Below are 22,786 nucleotides of genomic sequence, written 5' to 3' on the forward strand. Positions count from 1 at the left end.
CAGACATTCTATTTATTACCTTAAAAAATAAGTTTAGTGGCATGATGTTAATTGGTGTATTAAACATATGTCCTTGACCTTGTTACAATGAAGTCTCAATGTCGAGAGTCATTGCTGTTATCATTCACCCGCAAACATTCCCCAACCACGGAAATGATGGAGAGAAAAGAATCAATCATTTTTTTAAGCTGAAATGTGACAGTGGTCATTTTCTATTTTGGTTTGTAAACTCAGCATTTTTCTTAGAAGCTTCTTAAATTAGCCTTGAATTGATTTTCATTCAACTAGCTCTGCAATTTTTGTTTGCAGTCTAAATTCTTTTACTGACAGGTTTTTTTAAATGGGGCAAACTCCATCTCAATACTTTGTGACTAGGACCTGAAGGAGAAGTCAGAACTCCTGACATGGATGCATAAGTCATTTGCATTGTATTTGAATTGCATCAAATCCACAAATATTTATTGGGCTTCTAGAGCAAACAGTTTCTAAATGCCACACGTGAGGGTTAATGTTGAACTCTGAGCCTGTCGAAGGTCTGAAGTTTGGTTATCACCGTTAGTTACACATTAGTATCGCTCAGGGATAGTTTGGGAAACTGACATGACCGGTACAAAGGTAGATTTATTTACTGTGGATGGGCATTTGTGCCCTTGCAAAGTTGGATATCACAAATATATCCTTGTACTGGTCTCTTGGTGAACATATGCTTGTATTTCTGTTGGGTCTCTACCTAACAGTGGAATTACTGGGTCATAAGATGTGCATATGTTAAGCCTTAAAAGACACTGCCAGATAGCTATTGACCATTTGGATATCCTCCTTTGTGACGTGGCTGTTCAAATCTGTTGCCCATTTTCTACAGGGTTGTCTTCTTCTTTTTTTTTTAAAGGTTTATAAGAATTTTGGATTTATTTCAAGTAACGTTATTACAGATTTCTTCTCTCTTTCTGTGGATTGTATTTTCATATACTTTTTTTTTAGTTTTTTTAAAAAAATCTTTTAATGTTTATTTATTTTTTGAGAAAGAGAGCATGAGCAGGGGAGGGGCAGAGAGGGAGACACAGAATCCAAAATCAGGCTCCAGGCTCTGAGCTGGCAGCACAGAGCCCACGAACTGTGAGATCATGACCTGAGCTGAAGTTGAACACTTAACTGACTGAGCCACCCAGGCGCCCTTGTGTTTTCATATACTTAATGGTGTCTTTTGATGAACAGAGTCATTAATCATAATATATTCTAGATTTTTTCTTTTTACTTTTAGTTTACTTTTGATAGGCTAAAATAGTTATGGGAAGAGAATGGCAATAGTTTTATGTTTGAGTAATTTTTCTTTCAGTCTGGTTTTCTTTTGTAGTAAGTATGTTCCCACATTACCAAAGTGCAATGCAATGAAAGTCACATTTCTCTTTAATGTAATCCTATCACTTACTTCAATTGTGTTCTCTCTTCCTTGAGATGTCTTTTTCATGATCAGCTTAAGAGGCACTCAGTTTACTTTTGCCTGTTTAGCAAACAGATCTTGGTGACTGTTGACTGAAATCTGAATTCAGATGGGATCTCTTCAGAGCAGAGAATATGACTAATACCGCTAACAGTTCATTTCTTTAAAATGGGTCAGACCAGAGAGGTGCTGTGGCATTGGCATATAAGAAATCTAAATAGACCCACATTTTTCTGCTGCCACTACCACGAGAGCATGTCCTCACCATTGACTTTGGTTCAGAGAATAGCGCCTGCATTTTCTGCACTATGATACTATTGCTTCACAGCTTCCTATTTCAACCATACTAGTTCTTTGAACCTAGGGAAGAACTAGTTCTTCCTCCTCCTCCCAGTTCTCCTAGGGTTTTCCTCAATGAGGAACATTCCATGGCAAAGTTATTGCTGGGGTCCAGTCTCACGGGTCTGTACATTAATGCCTCATTTCTACGATGCTAAGCCTTCCCCCAGGATGGCTGAATAGACCAGGACTAAAGATCCAATACATAATCTGTAGAAGACCGTGTTTTTCCTTTAATCCCCTCACTTGGTCCTGGGCCCTGCATGCATGTGCAACAACCTTCCTGTTCCAAGCTGATCAGTGGTTAGAGCCTTAGCGGCCTTTCTCTGTCACGGTGCCATGGTCAGGGAGAGCCCCTGTACTCCGCCAGACAAGTTTCTATAACTTTAAATTTTGAAGAGGTTCTTCATTTCTTTTTTTCTAAGGCCCCTGGGCAAATATGCCGTTGTTCCCAATTAATCCTCAATAGTATTCAAGCACAGCACATAAATAATTTGCCATTAAAAAATTAAAGGTCTTCCTGCTCAAAAAAAAAAAAAAAATTGGCATAGGAAAGAGCCGGCTCGTATTTTGTGACAATAGCATCTGTCACTTAGACTCACTTCCTGAGAGTAATGAACATGATAAAAGGGTTGGACTCCATCTCTGTTCATCACCTAGCACACCTATTGGTGCAGATCCCAGTATTGTTATGTAAGTGAACAGATTCGGGTTTTTATTCTTTCACATAGGAAGGTTAGGCATTAGTTTCACAAGATGCCTAGTGTTTGTGAAGTTCCAGAATTCATTATATCTGATATAGCATGGCAGGTAAATTGATAGGAAATTAATTGGAAGACAGTTCCAAACATAATAGCTCAGTGGAAACATCCAGAATCAATTAATCAAACTGCAGCTCATTTTAATTGGACCTACTCTAACCCTGGACAGTTGTTGGAATCTTTAATTAAGCTTTCAAGCCCAATACTATTTACATTGGCCATGTTCTCCAGAATAGTTAATCTTAAAATAAGAAGTTATTAACTTGAAACCTAATGGTAATGTAAAAATCCTCCACACTTGTAAGACACATATGTTTATGTTTAAGTAGACATTTTTTTTTTGATAATTTAAAAATGTAGTTTCAAACTATTTGGTTAGGTAAACATGAACTCTTTGCAAGTTCACAATTCAGATGTCCTGTTTACAGGGCTGGGTGTTGATTTTCTTCTCACTATTATAAATATATGTATCTCATACATGTATTTGAAGGGGGCTGTTTCCTGTTAATATCCCGGGACCATCCTCTGACCTTCTTGTCCACCAGGTACCTATTTCTATCATTAACCTCATGTGGTAATCATGTGCTTCCCTGTCTGAATCTATTACTAGATCATGTGCTCTTTGAGGGCAAGGTCAGTTGCATATAATTCTGAACCTCCAAGGCCAGACTCGATGCCCAGCACAGAGCTACTAAGTAGAGCTTGTAGAACTGAAATGCCGTCCAAACCAAAAATGATCTAAGAAGTAGAAGACAATGAAAATGATCTTTTTTGACCATAGTTTGGTGTTAAAAGAAAGGGACTCCCTTACAATAAAAGGTCAATGGTAGATTCTTGCCATTTTCTGCCTCTAAGTGAATGTGTGTGTTTTAATATTTCCTCAGCTATGCCCCTGGGTTTCCCTGGAATTCTCTATGCCCCTTGGTCCTCATCATCTGGAACAAAACAAAATAGATAAGAATAAATAAGCTGGGGCAGATGGAAAGGAATTGTATTCAGTTGTTGGCCTCCCAAGTTATTTAGTTTTTATGATGTCACTGGCAGAAGGAGATCAACTCCTAAATCAGGGAAATGATGTTACAGAGTGACAAATGCTTAACAGACCATGATTTAATGTGACTGTATACTATATATATATATATATATATATATATATATATATATATATATATATATATATATATCTCATGATTTAAAGTACTCTAATGTAAAGTAAATTAAATATACCAGGAATCCACCTGTAATCCAGACTTCCCAGCACCTGACCCTCCTCCAAAGAGTTCCTGGGCCAAAGATAAAAGTAAGGCTGAAGCCTTCCTTACCCAGGAAAGAAAACTCCAGCAAAGATGCTAAGAGCATTTGGTCCAAGACTTAACTCTGAGCTCTCGACGTTCTGTTGAGATGAGTTAGTGTGAGAATAGGGAGGTCTGAAGCGCAGGCGAACGGCAGCTTTAATGTGGAAGGAAAAGAAGAGGAGTCCTAAGATTAAGGGGAGGAGAGAGGCTTCAAGAATGGAAGGAGACAGTAGATGTAGGAGGAAGGGAACAAGAAGACTGGCCGTTGTTCTGAGACTCTGGGACGAGGTGAACTCCCTTCCCCTGCCATGCCCACGGAAACTGGAATCGGAATATGTCTGGCTGCGTAGCACACTGCATTTTGATTTATAAATAGCAAGTATGACCCACACCCTGAAGACTTGTATTTGCTTCATAGAAGAGGCACAAACAATGTTAAGTGAAACGACTTCGATACACCAATTTAAGTACAGTTGTTTGCATGGAGACCCTTATGTCTATGAATCTGAATTCTAAATACCATCAGTGTCATGAGCCCCAAATTCTTAGGATTCCTTTCAGTTTCCCCTTCATGGTATTTCATTATCCAAAAATATAGAATTAATGTATTCAGAAATATTCCTTGGGTTTTATCCTCATTCTCAGTTTTGGGGACCGAAGCCACCTCATGGGGCCAGTGATGTTCCTCTCTCCAGCCTTTGAAGCACCCAACCCCCACTCCTATGGCCTAATCCAGTTTAACAAGCCATTTCATTGACTGATTATTAATATCTAATTATTAAGGATCAGTTATTATTATTTTCAATTGCTGATCAATTAGGTATGATTATAAATAATTATTGCACAGCTATTTTGCGTCAGGCACCGTCCTGTGTGCTGGGGTGCGGTGTGATTGAAGCGGCCTTCCCCAAAGTGTATCCAATGGTGGGACTCTGATAATATACAAAAGTAAAGTGGTGAAATGTAACACCTGGTACACGGTGACAAAAGGCCGATTCATTTAGGGTCTTTCCAACTTTCGGTTCTGAAAGTTAAAACAACAACAACAACTTTAATTTCTGAAGATAAGGAGATGTTAAGTAATGAAGGCTAGATCAGGAGCTAGCTAAGTGTGGTGGTAGAGGAGGGAGGAAACATGTTCTAGAAAGAGACAGTATGTACGGAGTGGGTCTAACATTCTGGTGGTGAGACAGCCTCATCCATTCACTGACAAAGCTCCTTTGTAGAGGACCCGTGACCATCTAATAATGCCTCTGGGTAGAATCATCCAGACTACTTAGATTAGAGTACTGTTTTCCCACTAAGAGTTCGGAGCATTAATTTTGGGGGTTCCTGGGCACACAGGTGGGTGAAGATCCTCCTAGAGCTTGCATTCTTACTAGGATAGTGCCCAGAAAATGTGGTGGTCAGGTGACCACCTGACTATGATGCACCTGGGAGGCTTGCTGATTGTTTCGATCCACAGCCCTATTTCCAGCCCACAGAATCAGCATTTCTTAGAGCGAGCCTGTATTTTTAAGAAGACTTCCATGTGACATTTACATTCCTTCAAGTTGGAGAGCCTCTGGCGTAGAATGTCAGGGTCTGATTCCACTCAGACATCGTAAACCTCTTCAGGGTGACTTGATAAGTGCATATATGGTCATGTGTTACCCAATAAATGCTACACCACCGTCTCTCCATTGACCCCTTTCCCCAGTTTGTTGAGAATCTTTCCAAGCTTAAAATGACCCACCCTGGACCAGTATTTAGAAAAAAATTCACTGGGACATATGCCAGACAAAAGCAGATAATCTCAGTTACCATGTTTTCGATGGAAGAATAACCAAAAGACCCCATCGGTGCACAGTCAAGTTAGAAGAACTCAAGGTGTCTTTCATAGTTCTCAGTAAATTAAAACCAGACCAGCATCAGGATCAAGTTTCAATATGAAGAACGAGCCGCACTCACCCACAAATATATGCTGATTTAAAATTGCCAAAAACAAAGTTAGCTTCCACATACGAGTATCAATCCATCTCATTGTTACTTTGCATGAAAGATACAGCCTCATTTTGTTCTCTGAAAGAAAGCAACTAAAAAAGAGAACCTCTCCGACTTGTATTTTAATAAATCAGTTTTAGAAAACCAACGTGTAACAAATTCAACTTTGTGAAAAAATGGAATTAATGTTTTATCTTCTTAAATCCTTTCAATATCCTGTCACAAATTTGCTTCCCAAATTATATTGGCTCATCCAACGCTTGCCCTTCCCTGTAAGGCCACAGCTTTTGTCCTTCCCTGCGAAGCCTCAGTTTTGCTGGGTCTTTCAATCCTGAAGCAAACGCCTAGGAACATGTTTCCATTTGCAGTATTTCCCTTCTAGGTGGAACAGCCACCAGACAGAGGGGCTTTCTGGGCTGCATTCGGTCTCTGCAGTTGAACGGGATGTCCCTGGACCTGGAAGAGAGGGCTAAGGTGACCCCTGGCGTGGAGCCGGGCTGTAGAGGCCACTGCAGCAGCTACGGGAAGTTGTGTCTCAATGGAGGGAAATGCAGAGAAAAGCTCAGCGGGTTCTCTTGTGACTGCACCTTCTCTGCATACACGGGGCCTTTCTGCTCGAAGGGTAAGCATGGCGTGGGGCGTCTTCGCAGGAAAACTCATCCGATAGGAAGAAAACATCCTGTAGTCATTTTCTGGGTAGCTATTTGAAACCCAATTATTTCCATTTCTGATTTTTTTTTTTTTTGCCAGTTAACTGTTTCATGCTAATCCTATTTCATTTCTTAGATATTGGCCTCAATTCTTAAAAAAAGAGAAACTATTCATGATAAATCCTCTAAAGTTGCCTCTTGATGTCTTTAAAAAAATTTTTTTAATGTTTATTTTTGAGAGAGAGAGAGAGAAAGAGCAGGGGATGGTCAGAGAGAGAGGGAGACCCAGAATCCAAAGCAGGCTCCAGGCTCTGAGCTGTCAGCACAGAGCCGGATGCAGGGCTCGAACTCACAGACTGTGAGATCATGACCTGAGCCGAAGTCGGGCGCTTAACCAACCGCCTGAGCACCCAGGCGCCCCTCCTCTCATTGTCTTAAAGTGTTAGCTGCTCAATCTGCTTTTATTTATCCCGTGTTGATGTGCTTAAGTAAATATGCTAACAACCTGTTCCACGGGGCAGTTCTCTATTTTAAAATCTTTAAAGGCATTATTGTTATTTTTGATGAAGATAGTCAATAATGCAAGGAAATTTAGGAAGTATTGTTTTTCGGTTTTTTGCTAAACGTATTTTTTTCCAAGAATAAAAATAACTTTGGGGTGCTTAGGTGGCTCAGTCGGTTAGGCGACCGACTCTTGATTTCCACCCAGGTCATGATCTCATGGTTTGTGAGTTTGAGCCCCACATTGGGCTCTGTGCTGGCACGGAGACTGGTTGGGATCCTCTCTCTCCCTCTCTCTCCCCCACTCCTCTCTCTCTCTGTATCTCAAAGATAAATAAACAAACATTGAAAAAGAATAAAAATTACTTTTCCATTAAATATGGATGTGTAACAAAATAAAGATTACTCTGGCATTTTGCTCTATGATGTGGCCAATGTCTGTGAAGTGGAATATTTTTCAGTCTGTCTTGTTCACAGACCTATGTCATGGAAGAAAGAAAGGACTGAGTATAGTATTAAGTGTTCTAGATGGACTTCTCTGAATACACAAACATTTGTTATGCTTTCATAGTTGCTCACAGAAAACTGCCATCCAGCTTAATTCAGTTGCTTTATTTGCGTGTGTCTGGGCTACTGAAGGCTAACAAAAATCGCCTCCAAATTGAAGCAGCCCCTGCTTTGCACAGAAAGCATTTGGGATTATTTCATGAAAAGTGGGTGAAAAGCCCTCCACTTTTGGCCAGAACTAAGTTACTATTTAAAATGCGCCTGTGATAAACAACTCACACCCTGCTGCTCTCATTCTAGAAGGTATTTCACATTTAGAGGTAGAGTGGAGACCACTTCTTCCCAAGAACTTGTCTTCCTTTTCTGAATCAAAATGATTTCTAGTTAAGCTCGCTAAGTGCAGTCAGGAATCCTACTCTGCATATCATATTGACTATAAAAAGGTCCATTATAATAACATAATAAAACAAGCAAACAAAATAGTCCTCCAGTGCCAAGGAACGGAGACGTTGCTATGTTACCCCGTGAGCATCATCTGCTACTCACATCCCACAACTGGTCTTTTATAGTAATGGAGAGAAGCAGGATTCAAGGCTCCAGTGCTGATTATTCCTCCAGATCCTCATTTTCATGCAAACATATATACATATGTACATAAATGTGTGTGTATGTAAGTGTATATATATAGACATGTATATGTGTGTGTGTGTGTGTGTGTGCACATGCATGTGTGTGTGAATTTGGGATATTAATCTCATATAAGTAAAGTACTATGATTTTGTAAAACTGAAAGAGGCTGGATAGGTCCTTATGTTGATCACTGCTACAAAGATGCCCACTGCCCTCTCCTATTAACGCAGGACTTGGCTTCTTCTCGTAGGGCACAATAAATAGGGGAAAGTGTTTAGGCAAAAAGGAACATTTCTGCCTGTTGATCCTGGAAGGTAAGAGGACCCGTCAAACTTCCTTCCTTCCTATTATAGGAAGACTAGTGCATTCTAGTTACAAAATAATAGATGGGACCAAAAATTTAAATAAGAAAATGGACAGTAAGGGAGACGAAAGTCAAGAAGCCTGGTTTATGTCTGATGTCAGAGAGGAGAACGTTATGCTTGTAATTAGAAGGTGAACTAGTAAATTAATTACATATAATTCTAGTGTAAAGCCATTTCAAGGACCATCATAAGAGCTCTGTTAATATTCTGTGTTACTTAATTCTGGTTTGGGGCGATTTGTTGTATCTATATAATTTGATATTTTTAATTAAAAATATATCAATATAGCTGAAATAAGATCCTTGTATTTAATTTTTTTAACATAAAATGTGTGTGTCATTTCAGAGATCTCTGCGTATTTTGGATCTGGCTCATCTGTGATTTACAATTTTCAAGAAAATTATTCCTTAAGTAAAAATTCCAGCTCCCACGCTGCTTCGTTTCATGGCGACATGAAGCTGAGCAGAGAAATGATCAAATTTAGCTTCCGAACAGCGCGAGCACCAAGCTTACTGCTTTATGTGAGCTCCTTTTATAAAGAATACCTTTCAGTTATCATTGCCAAAAATGGTGAGTGCTTTTTAGAGGAGAGAGAGAGAGAGAGAGGGAGAAAATTAAATTAGAACATTAGATTAGTAATACTATGGATCGTTCTGATGTTCTTGCCTCTCAAACTGCAAACAGGAAGAAAAGCGTGCCTCTACTGTCCTATAAATTTAATCTAAAAGGATTATTTATAAAATTATTAAGATAGTTTTGTTATAATTTTGATGATTTCGCATTTTCAATGTTAACTTGTTATTTATATAAAATACTTCCTGTATTTTATTATTGTTAGAAACTCTTTACTATCCCATATAATATCAGTATGAATTTTGTGGTTCATTTTGAAATGAGATGCCTATTTGCATATAATAAATATTTCCATCAATTAAAAGTAGAGACATTTGGGGGGAATGTTAACAACCTAGCATTATGTATAAGAAAATGTCCACAAAGTAATCTGTCGGTTCTAATCATCAGCAACAAAATTGTCATGGGAAATGCTGGTACATTACTGCAGGGCAGTGGCTTCTGGGTTAGGATGTGTGTATGCTACAGAAACTTGGTCGCAGAAAACCACTTATGGATATTTTCCTCCTCCCTGTATCCACATTAAAGATAGGAATCCTGTAGATAAATTGTCTGAGTGAGGAAAATAAATTTATAAACCTGAATATATCATTGTAACTAAAATAAATATGGCCCAAGGGCACTGAACACTAAATATACTTTAATAAGTATATTTACCACCACTGTGTACCTTTTGAACTTGAAGCATATCTCTACATTAAGATATTTTCTTTGTTAAATTGGAGATACCCTGTGAAATAAAGTAATTGGCATCTCTGCAGGCAGCTAAGTGAGTAGCATTAAGTCTTACGGTAAGTTTGGCTCAAAACTGTTCATTTCATCCTAATTTCATTCCAAAATCCATGGCTGTGACCACTTGGAAATATTTCTCATCTTTAGTAAAACTCCATTTGCTTATAAAAATTCCATTAACCAATTGCGTCATTGGAGTGGTAGATGTATTTTTAAAAAGATTATAGAAACAACATTATTGTAATATTCCACAGTAGTTTGGCATTTCATAATGTAATAAGGTGTATTTTTTTTTTAAGGTAGAAGCTAGTTCAGAGATTTGCTTATGTTTGACTGCATATTTGACTTCTAGGGGAAAAATTCAAGATGTGCAGGAAAGGCTGCCTATTAGTAACATGCGTGGTCCTGATCTCAAAAATAGTGCAGTTTGACATAGGAGCTGACTTCTGGGAATTATGAGGACAGGAGGCATCCAAATAAGCCGTGAATTTTCCACCAGAAATTACTAACTAAAAAGAGTACTCCTGAGTTTTTATAAGTAGCTCTTTAACTACAATTTTAACTAAAACTGTAACTTCTCTCCCCTACTTTAGGAAGTTTGCAGATCAGGTACAAGCTAAACAGATACGAAGAACCTGATGTCGTTAACTTTGATTTCAAAAACATGGCGGATGGACAGCTTCACCACGTAGAGATCAACAGAGAAGAAGGAGTGCTCTTTGTAGAGGTAATACAGGAAACTCAACAGAAGCAGTGGTTATAGTTAGGATTCCCCAGCATGAAGGACCGCCGGCAGAATCGTGATCATGAACAGACCGAAGGCATTCTTTCAGTGCTGCTCTCACACAGACCATGGACAGACCCTCAAATGTGGTCTCGTTTTTGAAAGGATCAAGGTTCTGTCCGAGATATTATTGATATTGGATACTGAAAAATGCTACACTTTCCTCATTTGTTTTACATTGCTCAGGAGGGAAACCCGACTAGCCTATCATATGTACCACTAGTGGGGCCATCGTAGCTCTAATGAAACCAGTGGAATTATTCACTGTACCAGCTGTGGAAGCAAAGCATGAAAATTTTGGCCCTCTACACAGAGGAAGACTTCTAAGCTGAATGACTCAGGTTAAAGGGCCAAGCTAAGTAAAAGTATTAAGGTGAAAATAACTCGTCTATATATTTTTTAGCTTTACCAATTTTGGATTTCTCATACAATGGAGAAAATTAAAGGGATATAAGGGGCCAGAAGGTGGGGTGCACTGTTAGGATAGAATGGAAAATTTAGAAAATATCATTCACCTTTGTGAATGGCTCTTTAAAATTTGTTGTTCTCAGTCTTTGGGGCCACACTAAACTGCCTATTTTTTATCTTTTTTTTTTTTTTTTGTCTTCCTTTGCCCTCTGTCCTCTCCTCAACAAAATGGCGTCCGTGCGGATGCTTGCATTCTCACGTAACAATTCTGTAGATTGATGACAACGCAAGGAGACAAGTCCATCTGTCATCGGGTACAGAACTCAGCGCCATCAAGTCTCTTGTACTGGGCCGGATTTCAGGTAAGGAAAGGAACAGCCTTTCCCTAATTGTGACGCATAAAGATCAGAAGAGTCATACTGGAAACACGCGTGCACACGCATAGGCCACACACCAATTTATCATGCCGAAAGAAATCTTGTTTCGTTTTAATTATAAAGTCGGTGATAATGGAGGCAGAAACTCTACCTTCTCAGGTCTACTTTGTGTGACCCTGTGCAGGGACGTCTTGCTGAGCAAGCCCTGCCCTCTGATAGTAATGCCACTGTGCTCTCACGTAATGAAACGTGATACAGTTCTCACACTTCAAAAATAGAAGGAAAGGTAGAAATAACAGCCTTTGTAACAATCAGCTGCCAAATATACAAGCTGTCATCTAATGATCAAACCAGGACTAGGCCTAAAAGAGAAGGTAGGGGAGAGCAATGGCTTTTGTTCTAATTAGTAAATGTGCTTTAGGTTCTGGCTTGGGGCCTGTTTGCTTTGTTGAGATGTGGTGGTGGCCAGCCACTCTTGCCGAAACCCAGTGTCTGTGCCTTGTGATTATTAGTTATATCCAACAGTTACTTCTGACTATTCGCACTGAAGTAGAAACGTACTCTTGCCATCTTAATGTCAAAATATATATACATTTTCTTAAACTTGCCAACGGGGACTACGCGGAAAGAGGGGTGGTAAATTTTGAAAGGGTTTTCTTTCTACTTGCAAGTAAATTATAAAGAGGAGTGATATTTCACCTTATTTGGGAGGGTGAGGGGACTTCTTGTAGCCTGGTTCTTATTTCTTGTTGGATATTTGACAGTAACCTGCAATATTTTGTCCCAGATAGTAAATGGAATCTTTCATTTTTTTGAACTTTGCAGCAGTTTGTACCTTGACTAATCATTCCTTATGCTGCCTGTACATAATTCAGAATCTTGAGAATGTTTGATTAAACCCATGGGTGAATGATCAAAATATTGGCTCTTGAGTGAGTTAAGAGTTAAATTTATAAATATTTATAGGCCCTCTAGGACCGTGATTAGCCCCCAAAATCGTGTGCTCTCATCCTGCAAACAGGGGAAATGTGAATTGCATTGTTCTCCCTCAGTATGCTAGAGTGGACGTAAAAAATACGTGCAAAGTGCTACTTAGATATTTGGTAGCTTAACTGAAAAATTCCAAGTGAGTTTCATCATGTAAATTATGTTAATTCAACTGTAGTAATAAAAAGAATCAAAGAAATATAACAAATCTTGATCTCAGGAGCTCCTTATCTAGCAGGGTCTGAGACGAGGCATTACATAAAAATGTAAAACACAAGATAGAAAATTGTAATAGTTATGCCTAATGTTAATACAATCATAGTTTTAAGGAAATAAAATCTTCAAATTTAATGCCAGCATTGCTGATGAAAATACTTTTTGTGAGTAGAAATATGTTAAATATATTATAAAACAATTGGGAAACTTATCTGCATTCTATTAGGAAGATTGTATTAATGACACAGTAGAATAATAACATTCGTTATATAAATATTTGTTTCCCTTTTTGTAAATGAGTAGGGAGATTAGTAGGGAATTAAAGATGTTAATGTTTTTACTCCAGAATAGCATATCATTAAAACGCATCTCACTCATACTGAAAAATAAGATTAAAGTCCAAATTGAGCAGTGAACTTTATAGTCTGAATCAACTCATTCTCCTAAAAGTATAGGTAAGAATTTATTTGCCATGTGCCTAAGGTGTGGATCTTGACCAAGGACTAATGGTCTGTTTGATCATTAATTCAAAGGAATTAATGTAATTCAAAGGAAAGTAATAATTTGTGGTCAAATTTGGTGTGGTATATGAATTTACAATAAAATATATGTAGTATATTATTATATTTTAATGTAGTATATTAATTTATAGTAAAATAGACACTAAAATGGAACTATTAATTTTCCAGAGAGTTGCTCAATCTTGAAATTCCTTATTATGTTAGTCCGGGTCCTCCAACAAGCAGTTGCCAAGACAAAATTAACCATGTGACGATTTTATTCAGGGAACACTTGTAAAGTAGGAGGTGGGGAGGGAGCTGGCCAAGAGCGGCAGAGCCATCAGATGGCCACGCACGCACCTCTGCCTCCAATGAAGGAGAAAGGGAAGGAAACTCGGAAGTATCCTGGAAGTCTGTGCAATCTAAGAAGGGTTGAGGAGTCTTTGAGGAGCCCTTGGGTCAGCCAGCTATCAGAGGAGTCTCCTGTTTCCCAAGAATGAGCCTGCCTTAGGAATCCCTGCTCTGATCAGCCACCTCTGGGAGCCAGCCACAGGAAGCATGGCCTTGGCCCAAGTATAGAGATGGGTTTCAGAGCCCAGCAGCAGGGGCCTTGGTCAGTTACCCTCCTCTAATTAGAGGTCTGCAAGACACATTCTCACGGCCCCACGCTTATCAGGTATATTTTTCCTTTTTTGGAAGCCCCTTTGGCTCACTGATTCGTTTAGCACATACTCTGTGATCACGTGTTATATTCACGAAGAGTGCCATTCGGCAAGGTGGACATTACACCTGTCCTCACAGAGCTTATGGTTAGCGGACATACACGTAACCGTCACACAAAAGGTTCCTGTGTATCTGATTGAGTATAATGTATCCTATGTTGCTTTAGATAAAATAGTTCCAAATTACCCTCCAAATTAAAATGAGTTAAAATATTTCTATCATCTTATGATTTCTGAATATTTCTTCTAAGGGGGCAGAATATAAACATTGATCAATTATATATATTTTTTGGAGTTGTGATTTGTCTACCTTTTCAAGCCAAGAGTTAAGGAGATGACCATTCACTGCCATATTAGATGGAAACCCAGAAAGAAGGACATCTCTTCCCTCTTTCAACTTTCTCCGTTATGCATTTCTTAAATTTTGGAAGAACTATGGAGATAATTTTGGATTGTCCTGTGAACCAAGGTTACTAGTAGATACTCAAAAAGAAGGTAAATTTTAGAAACAGTACCAAACTGTAGTATGACAGCACAGAAGCCATCTCCAACTCCCTGTTACACTTAAAAGACTAAGGACTCAATAACTTTGACAATAATGCTCAGTAATAGTTGGGGGCTGTGGTGGGGAAGTCAAGGCTTTAGCCAAGCAGTTTAGTTCAGATCCTCCTACTATCAACAGAGTACATTAAATCTGCTTTTCATGTTCATAATTCACTATAAAATTAAGCTCTGACTTCTGTATCTCAGCACTTTTGTATGCTATAATAGTTTTATGATTTATTTTAGTAAAAGCTGGATGATTATTTTCACTTACTCTGAGTAGTAGCTTTTGCATATTAGAGGTCTAGATCAGTAGTGATTGTTCCTCTCTTCTGAGGATACAGAGCCAGGAGGTACCTCAGATTACTGCAGTGGAGATGAGGCCAGATGTAAATAATGTCTGTCATCAGCAAGGAAAGGACAGCCACTCAGTCTCTACCGAAGAGCTGTAAGAACAATTTCCTGTGTGTCAGGAATCCTTTATGTAAAACGTGCTTCGGTGCCTAGAGGTGAGGAAAAATCAGATGACCTGAGTCCTGTTTGTGTAACTATATTGTGAGATGACACTTGAGATAGTGGTTATTTCACAAGCAAGTTTTAAAAGAGAAGTACAGCTCAGAACAGGAGAAATCTTGTTCTAAGTAAGTCAGTAAGAAATCTTAAATTTTTTTTCTTCATCAGGTTGATTTTTGAGTATTTTAACAGTTGGAATGTCATAGACTATCTTCAGTGCATACCGTGGCTTTAACCTTCTGGAGGCTTTGTTTCCAGAGAGTTAGCAGTACCATTTTGAATTGGCCATACCTAGAAACTGGAAAACACCTTTCTCCTCGTCATAGTACGTGAGCATTGATCAAAGTGTCATGTCCCAAACCCAGAGAACACTCCTGTTGCTGAAACATGTTCTCTGATTTTAATTATGGAGCAAATGGGAGGGTAGACATTGGGATTTTGTCAGAGGCTCATGTAGTCACGAGGATGTGCTCCAGGTGGGAAGGATGAATGTGATCCTTTGACAACAAGATCACCCTCGTTGCTCTCATCTGGTAGTCAAACATAACGAAGCAGAGCTCTGCTTACACTTCAAAAAAAAAAAGCAAAACAAAACCAAATGATAAAAGCGAAAGCCACAAATCCCAAATTATATATTTATCAGCTGCCAGATCTAGAAACCTTTGTACAGAGACAAAACCAGAATAATTTCTAAAATAAAAAAGAGAAGGCAGTTGTTTATTCCTTTCATGACTAGCCTGCTTTAAAATGTGACTGCACCAGGAATAAGTAAACAATAAAGCCATTATCAGGGACTTACACTACAGTGTGAATGACCTTATTAAAGAACAAGAATTGAAGGAAGAGAAAGAGAGGAGGAGGTTGGCAGGAGAGTGGCTGCACGAGTTTGGGGCACAAAGCAAACAGAGCAAACAGTTTCCGGCCCAGTGATGAGCTGTGGGAGCACTCAGAGTAAGAGCACTGGTTGTGAATTCCGTTAGTGTCGTCTATTAAGTATAATAGAGGGTTCGAGATGGTTTCCATGTCATCATAGTACAATTTAATGTCATTACCTAAAAAATTACACTCCTTGCTTGATATCTGCTAGTGATGCTTGTTAATGATGATTGGAGTTAAAAATTTGTTCCTGCGGTCCATTTCCTTTGTAAAAATGAGCGCTGGAGGACAGAGAGGAAGCCGTTTTATTTCTTTCTGGTCTTCCTTCTAAAAAGGCAGACAGTCTGATGTCATCTCTCTGTCAAGTATGTTGTTCACAGGTTGTAAGTACGGACGCCGAAGTGAATGGTTCCTCAATCAGCTCCTTTAAGAGAACGATTAACTTGAACATTATCCAAAAAGAGATCTCTCCAAGATGTCATTAATCAAAGGAGATATGCAGGTGTAAAGTTGTTTTGCTAACTCATTGAGATTTCGTTGGGTCACGATTCCACACATGAAAAAAAAAATCCCAATTAAGACCATTACATGATCGTGAAATCGCATAAAACCTCTCACGGAAAAATGTGCTCACATCTTGAATGATATAATTTAACCTAGTGTAAAATGACTGCAGAGTCACTGTTCACAGGCTGAGTGAAGTTTACAGCTACTATCCATTACTTTGTTATGTCAGACATGTTATGGCGCGGGAACCGTGACAGCAGAAATTCGTCGTCCATCGTGGTATGGGAAGAACCAGTCTGCCTCGAGACAGACTTGGTCCACAGCCCTCCGTAATTAATAGGCTGCGTTACGTTTGTTTTTATATCCAAAGCTCATTGCCAAATCAAGTTCGGAGTTCTGTTTATGGATTGTTTTTATGTTAGAAGAGTTTTCTAAAAGCCCGAAGATGTTTTTCACTCATTCTGTGCTGAGCGGTAGCTTTGGTATATTTAGAGGCAATGACCCATCGGGATCATTGATCTCTTCTGACGCTGCAGAGCCAGGAAGTGGCTCAGATTTCTGCAGTGGAGATTTAGGCCAGATGTAAATAAAGTGTGTGGTCAGAGGGAAGAGGGTGTCTAGTCTAGCTCTTAGAAGAGCTAGAGGAACACACGTCAGTCTCGATGCTATTCTATGGAAAACCTGCTTCAAAGCCAAAGGGGTATGTAAGATAGTTTAATCAGATTATTTAAGGATCCTGTGATTTTGTAAATGTCTTATGGCACTTAAGACAAGTTATGTCGAAAGCGAAAGAGAAGTACAGGTCACCCAGAGATCTCTAACTATAAATAGCTTCTGTATTAATCAGATTTTCAAGGTGATATCTCAGAGCGGTAGGTTTGGTTGGCAAATAAATACCTTTTATGAAAAACTGCTTCCGCATCCATGTGGTATATTTGCCGTCTGCTCCGCCATTTTACTTTCCCATGAACTCTTGTCTAGGATCCTGGCCGTAATGGTATATAACGGTAAAAATGCCAGGCTCCTCCTCTGATTTATTGCACCATGTTCGGCAGGCTTTTACTCTGATCTTCATAGATTAAAGATACTGAGATCCTTTTTAAATAAGGCCCCTCTTCATAGGTATGGCCAAACCATTTGGTTTTGTTTTCTGAGGTTTTCTGTTTGTTTGTTAAGGAGAGCCACAAGAAATTCCATGAAGCACTCTTTGCAATTATTCTTCCATTTACGTCACACCTTCTCCAGAAACAGTCCTCTTACTACGTATGGAAAGGCACTTCGTACACATTTTAATTCCTCGGTACCCTCTTTTTCTTGTAGACCTTTCGTTAAAAGGTTTCTTCTCTAACAAAGCAGGAGTCATTCTGTTTGTTGGAAAGTACAGTTGAGGCTGATTTTTTAATAGGCAAGATCACCCAAACATCTGAGTCAATAAGGATTTTTACGACCAGAAACATCCAAAACATGATTGTCTTCTCAGGGTTTGTGTAAAGCAGGAGACAGTGGTGTCGGCATCTCAGGAGTCAGGTAACAGGAAAGATAGAGATTTTTGCTTGTTGGCTTTGTTAGTGCAGTTGTCGATGTCTAGCAAAGATATCTAATGCTGTGTATTTCTAAGGCCAGCTTTGCTTATGAACAACATATTATAACTGTTAATTTTGCCTGGTCTCAGTTCTGGGGGGTAGGGGGTGGCTGCAAAGCCCCTGTGCTCTGCCTTCACTCCTAATTCCCACCCATTGACTCTCCTGCAAATAGGAGTTGCTGGTCCAGCCCAGCAGGCAGGGGGGAGCATTAGAGGTTGTCAGTGAAGAGAGCCTTGGGTGACCCCGTGCGCCCTGGTTGGAAGAGTCTGGACCAGCCTGCGAGAGTCTCTGGGGAACACCCTGAATTGTGTAGATCCCTCCTCTCCACTTGGAAATGCTTGGCTTACAGAGATCTCTGGGACCCCCGTGGGAAAAGGTTAGCATTGAAAACGTCACTGTGCCCAATCCCCCCCCTTTGCCAAAGAGGGAGTGACCTGAAACTTGAGGAGTTCCTGAGTCCTGCTGACGATGACCTGAGGTTTGAGTCCTCTCTGGCTGGAGGTTAGGGGTGCCTGGCCCGTACCCTCCCTGACGTGGGGCAGCTACATTGTCTACCTTCTCTAGATGTCAGCCGCCTAAGGAAACCAGTGACTGACAATCACCCGGCGGAGGAGAAAAACAGCTCTATTCTTAAGACTCACAACAATGAAACGGGAGAAGAAACAAAGCCACCGAATCACTCCCTATCACAATGGGCATATTCAGGGAGACGGACACCATCTGATGAGACTTAGTAAGAGCCCTTGCTTCCAACAAAGCAAAAAAAGACCTTGAGGAACTAAAAAGGTGTGACTGTTCCAGACTCAAAGTCAGTAGGAAAGAGTGATGTTTGTTGAAACGTGAACTCATCACCTAGAAGATCAAGTGATGAAGGCGTCGACTCACACAATATTAGGTCCTAAAGGATAGAAATCAGGCTGGAAAAGTAAAACAGCTTAGAGAAAATGCAGAGAAGATGTGGTGTGAATAATCAGCAGACCAATAGGATAAAGAAGAGGAAGGAGAAGCAGGTTACGACACTTGGCAGGCTAACGAAAAACCTTGTGTCTCCAGATGAGAAGGGCCCACCATATTCTATGCAAAATTCCTAACACACAGGGAATCTTGCAAAATTTAAGAAAGAAGTGATGGAGGCAGAAGACGCTGGAATAATATCTCCAGACCACTAAGGGAACAGGGCTCTGAAGAATCAACCTTAAAATAGACGCGCAAAAATCACCTAATCCATCAAGATAAATTTCTGTTCCAGACGCACTCCATCACATTTTCTAATTGATTTATTCAGAGCATTACCACTCTTCAAAATTTTCATTAGTTCCTGTTTCTATGTTTATTTTCTCTCTCTGCTGCTAGAATGTAACATGCTTGATATGCGCGGAATTTATTTCCTGTATCTCTAGCTCTTAAAACAAAAATTAATTGATTAACTGCCCACTTTACGTTTTAAGAGTTTAAAGTCTTTTATACCGTAACTTGTAATTTGAAAAATGTTTTTACTTAAAGGTGTAGTTTTTAAGATTCATCTCATGTCAGATTTGTACCAGAGAAGTGAATCGCATCTATTTACATTTTTCGGGGAGGGGGGAGTGTTCAAAAGATAAGATTTTTCAAAAGCCTATCGAAATTGTAATCAAGATTTTAACACTGTAGAATAAATGTGAAAAGCACTGTCCTGATTATGTTGTTTTTAATGTATATTTCTTGTTCCTTTCTTATTAAAGTAAAAAACCTCCAAAGCAAGAATGCTGCCTTTCTAAACATAAATATGCTTGAATGTATATCCATTCAAATGAGTGAATTCTGTGTGTTGGAACTAAGTTAGTTCTTGGTTTCCACACATGCACGACATGGCTTCTGTGGAACAACATAGTGCCGGGGGGTTGGGGGTCTCCCGTAGGTTCAAGGAGCCAGTCTGGGTGCAGTGAGGCAGGATGGCCTGGTAGTAAGAACATGACTTTCGGAGGTAGAGCCCCTGAGCCGGAATGCCATACATCCAGAGTAATCAGGTCAGGCTCATTCGGAGCTGACGCGCCAAGAGTCACTTCAAGAATAGTTGCTCTCCAGCCAAACAAACTAATAACAAAATACATCAGCAGCCCTGCAGAAGATATGAACAGAGTGAAGAAAACAATGTGCCAATCAGAAAGTGGTTCATAAATAGAAGAGTCTTGTGATTTGGAGCCCAACAGGCCTGACTCCCGAGCAGAATGCCGATGGCTGTGTGGCCTCAGGCCATCACTGCAGTTCTGAACCCACGCGTCTCGCCTGTGTGACTGACTGGGATGAGATACTGGCGGCTACTGGAAGCTGTCAACACAGACGTGCGAATCCCTTAGAACGGTGCCATTGTAAGCACCCAATAAATACTAAATATCTTTTTTTTTTAAGAGACAAGAGTGTCAAATTGTGTCTGTGTCCTTGTATATGCAGTGCAGGAGACATTAGTCCTCCTTTTTTATGGTCATATTGGGTGGGGAGGTGCTATATGGTCTGGTCACATTTGAACTTTAAAACTATAGTTAGTTCCCCTGGTTTAGATTTCAGGCTCGCCACACACAAAATGTAAATATATTCTTCACTCTAAAATCATAAATTAGTATTCCGGCATTCAAGCCAACCTCTGTTCCATCATAGTCCCAGAGAAACTCAACTCTGGTTAATGTGGGGGAGGGGTTTTCTGTCTAGAGGGGCCACACATGTTTCTGCCTGAGTGACAGCAGCCCTGAAACAGGGAGTGAGGTGTGGACGCTTTCACTGCCGTGCATGAGGAATTAGGGCGACTCTAGACACTTTGGGGTGTAGCCTTCCCACCTGATAACATCTTCCCCCTGCGTGTTTGGATGGGGCCAGAGAATACCAGACGGCTTTCAGCCAGACGGAGCTGTCTGCTTGGGCAGTTAACAGGGGAACTCTAGAAGCTCCATTTTCCCTCTAGCTCCTGTGATGGTCGTGACTTACGTCTCAAAGGCTGAGCTGAATTCATTTCCAAATCGAGAAGCACTTTAATCTCTTGAACATTGACTGCAAGCCCTATCACAAATCACGTTAATCATCTATTTTTAAATGTAACATCTCACGAACCCTCATCAGTTCAAAACCTGGCTCATCCGTCCGGAGGCTTCAATCATTTCCAGATCACCATACCATATTAAATTAGCCATACTTAAAAACTTGCTTTCGTTAACCTCAGGAGGCTCAGCGGTAGTCACGGAGAGACTTAACGGATCTGACTCTTTTAATAAAGACCCAAGAAAGGGGAGTTTAGTCCACTGCATGTCTGTTGTTACTGTATTATCAGACTCAGAACATTCCATCTCTAGCCTTGCCTGTTTGCTCTTGCACGATTATTAATATTTTGGTGTTTCTTTGGATTTCCAGAGTACAATGACGTAGACCAGGAGACAGCCCTGGCCGGTGCACAGGGCTTCCTGGGCTGTCTGTCCGCGGTGCAGCTCAGCCACGTGGCCCCTCTGAAGGCCGCGCTGCAGCCTAGCCACCCGGCCCCTGTCACCGTCTCAGGACATGTGACAGAGTCCAGCTGTGTGTCCCAGGCTGGCACTGATGCCACATCAAGGGAGAGGACACACTCGTTTGCAGGTAGGGGAATGGCTCCTTCTTTGCGGTAACAAACGCACTTGTCCCCTGGGTGTTGAATCTTCTGATGCCGCTGTTGCAATGCGTTCTCAAGGTGGCCTCCCCAGATTGGTTTTAACTTCCAACCCATTTCTCTTCTAGATCCTCAGTGCCTTATCCATGTGAGCCACTGCGGTTGATGCTGCTGAGGTTAAAAAAAAAAATCGCAGAGATCCCACACTGATTAAATGTTTTAAGATTTTTTTTTCCCCAAAATTTCTTCTTTTTACTTGGCTCTATTCCTCCCTCCCACTTTTTTTTTTTTTTATCCTTTTACTGCAGATCATTCTGGAACAAGAGATGACAGAGAACCCCTAGCTAATGCAATCAGAAGTGACTCTGCAGTAATTGGAGGTAACAGAAGGCGTGAATGAACTCTTCTTTGGTACTTCTCATCTCTAGGAGTGGGGAATAGTTAGCACTAGAGAAACGGTGGGGAATCCACACATATCCCCACTGAGGGACACTGGATCCTGAGGTCAATGGCGGGGGTGGTTTATTATTTATCCTGGGTTGTCTTTTAGAGTCTTCTTGAATTCATGAATTCCTTGAAGATTTTCAGTATACATAACTGATCATTTCCCTGAAGTGCCACACTCATACAGTTGCTACTCTGTGTAAAACTGAGCATCATTTAACTTGAAAATGGCCTTCTACAATCCCTAAGGAATTCTGAATATATTTGGGGAGGTACTATTTCTGTTGGCTTCTTGGATTTTGTCGTATTGTTTCCACAAGAGTTTATGTAAAAAGTAGGAAAAACCTGAGATTAACACTGGGAACATACATTTTATGTTGTGTTAATACTCAATGAAATGGGTATTTCCGTGGTTTAGATGCTCACATCAGTGAATATAACACTTTTAGTTGCATTTTTTTTTTATCAAATATTAGGCCAATGGAATGAAAGTGGTTTGTAGTTATTTTAAATTGCAGAATTAACACAAAAAAATGTTAAAGTATACCTTCCTGGCAATGAAACAGCATGTTCTCTGAGACACAATTTATTCAAAGCCAACCCCCAAAATATACCTTTTTCTTCCTGATGAATGATCTTCAGAAAGTAATTAATCAGATAATGGAAATGCTAAGTGACTCACCTTTTCTCCACACTTTGCATATGAGATGAACATAAAAAATAAACAGTTATTACATTGCCAGATAATGTGATTTCACTTTAACTTGGGCAGTTTATGTGGGCTTTATGTCTGGTCCGTTTTTGTTCTATTTTTTTACATCTTTACTCATTCAGACATCAACTTCCTTGAAGTCGTTAGGATTTTACTTAAACAGAGAATAG

At 39.9% G+C, this 22,786-nt stretch overlaps 1 protein-coding gene across 4 annotated transcripts in view; it reads left to right on the forward strand.

The window, feature by feature from the left end:
* Positions 1-22,786, forward strand: part of CNTNAP4 (contactin associated protein family member 4) — a 252,819-nt gene that overhangs the window by 224,972 nt on the left and 5,061 nt on the right. For 2 of the 4 annotated variants that reach the window (XM_023245046.2, XM_045046819.1), the window contains 6 exons: positions 6,202-6,441; positions 8,818-9,042; positions 10,431-10,564; positions 11,304-11,391; positions 21,232-21,450; positions 21,769-21,840. In XM_023245046.2, the coding sequence (XP_023100814.2) occupies positions 6,202-6,441; positions 8,818-9,042; positions 10,431-10,564; positions 11,304-11,391; positions 21,232-21,450; positions 21,769-21,840 (978 nt within the window). Of the gene's footprint in view, positions 1-6,201; positions 6,442-8,817; positions 9,043-10,430; positions 10,565-11,303; positions 11,392-21,231; positions 21,451-21,768; positions 21,841-22,786 lie in introns of those variants that run through there. The other 2 variants (XM_023245047.2, XR_006590678.1) reach the window with 2 other exon arrangements.

The sequence above is a fragment of the Felis catus genome, chromosome E2 (assembly GCF_018350175.1).
Source record: "Felis catus isolate Fca126 chromosome E2, F.catus_Fca126_mat1.0, whole genome shotgun sequence".
In the NCBI taxonomy this organism is placed as follows: Eukaryota; Metazoa; Chordata; class Mammalia; order Carnivora; family Felidae; genus Felis; species Felis catus.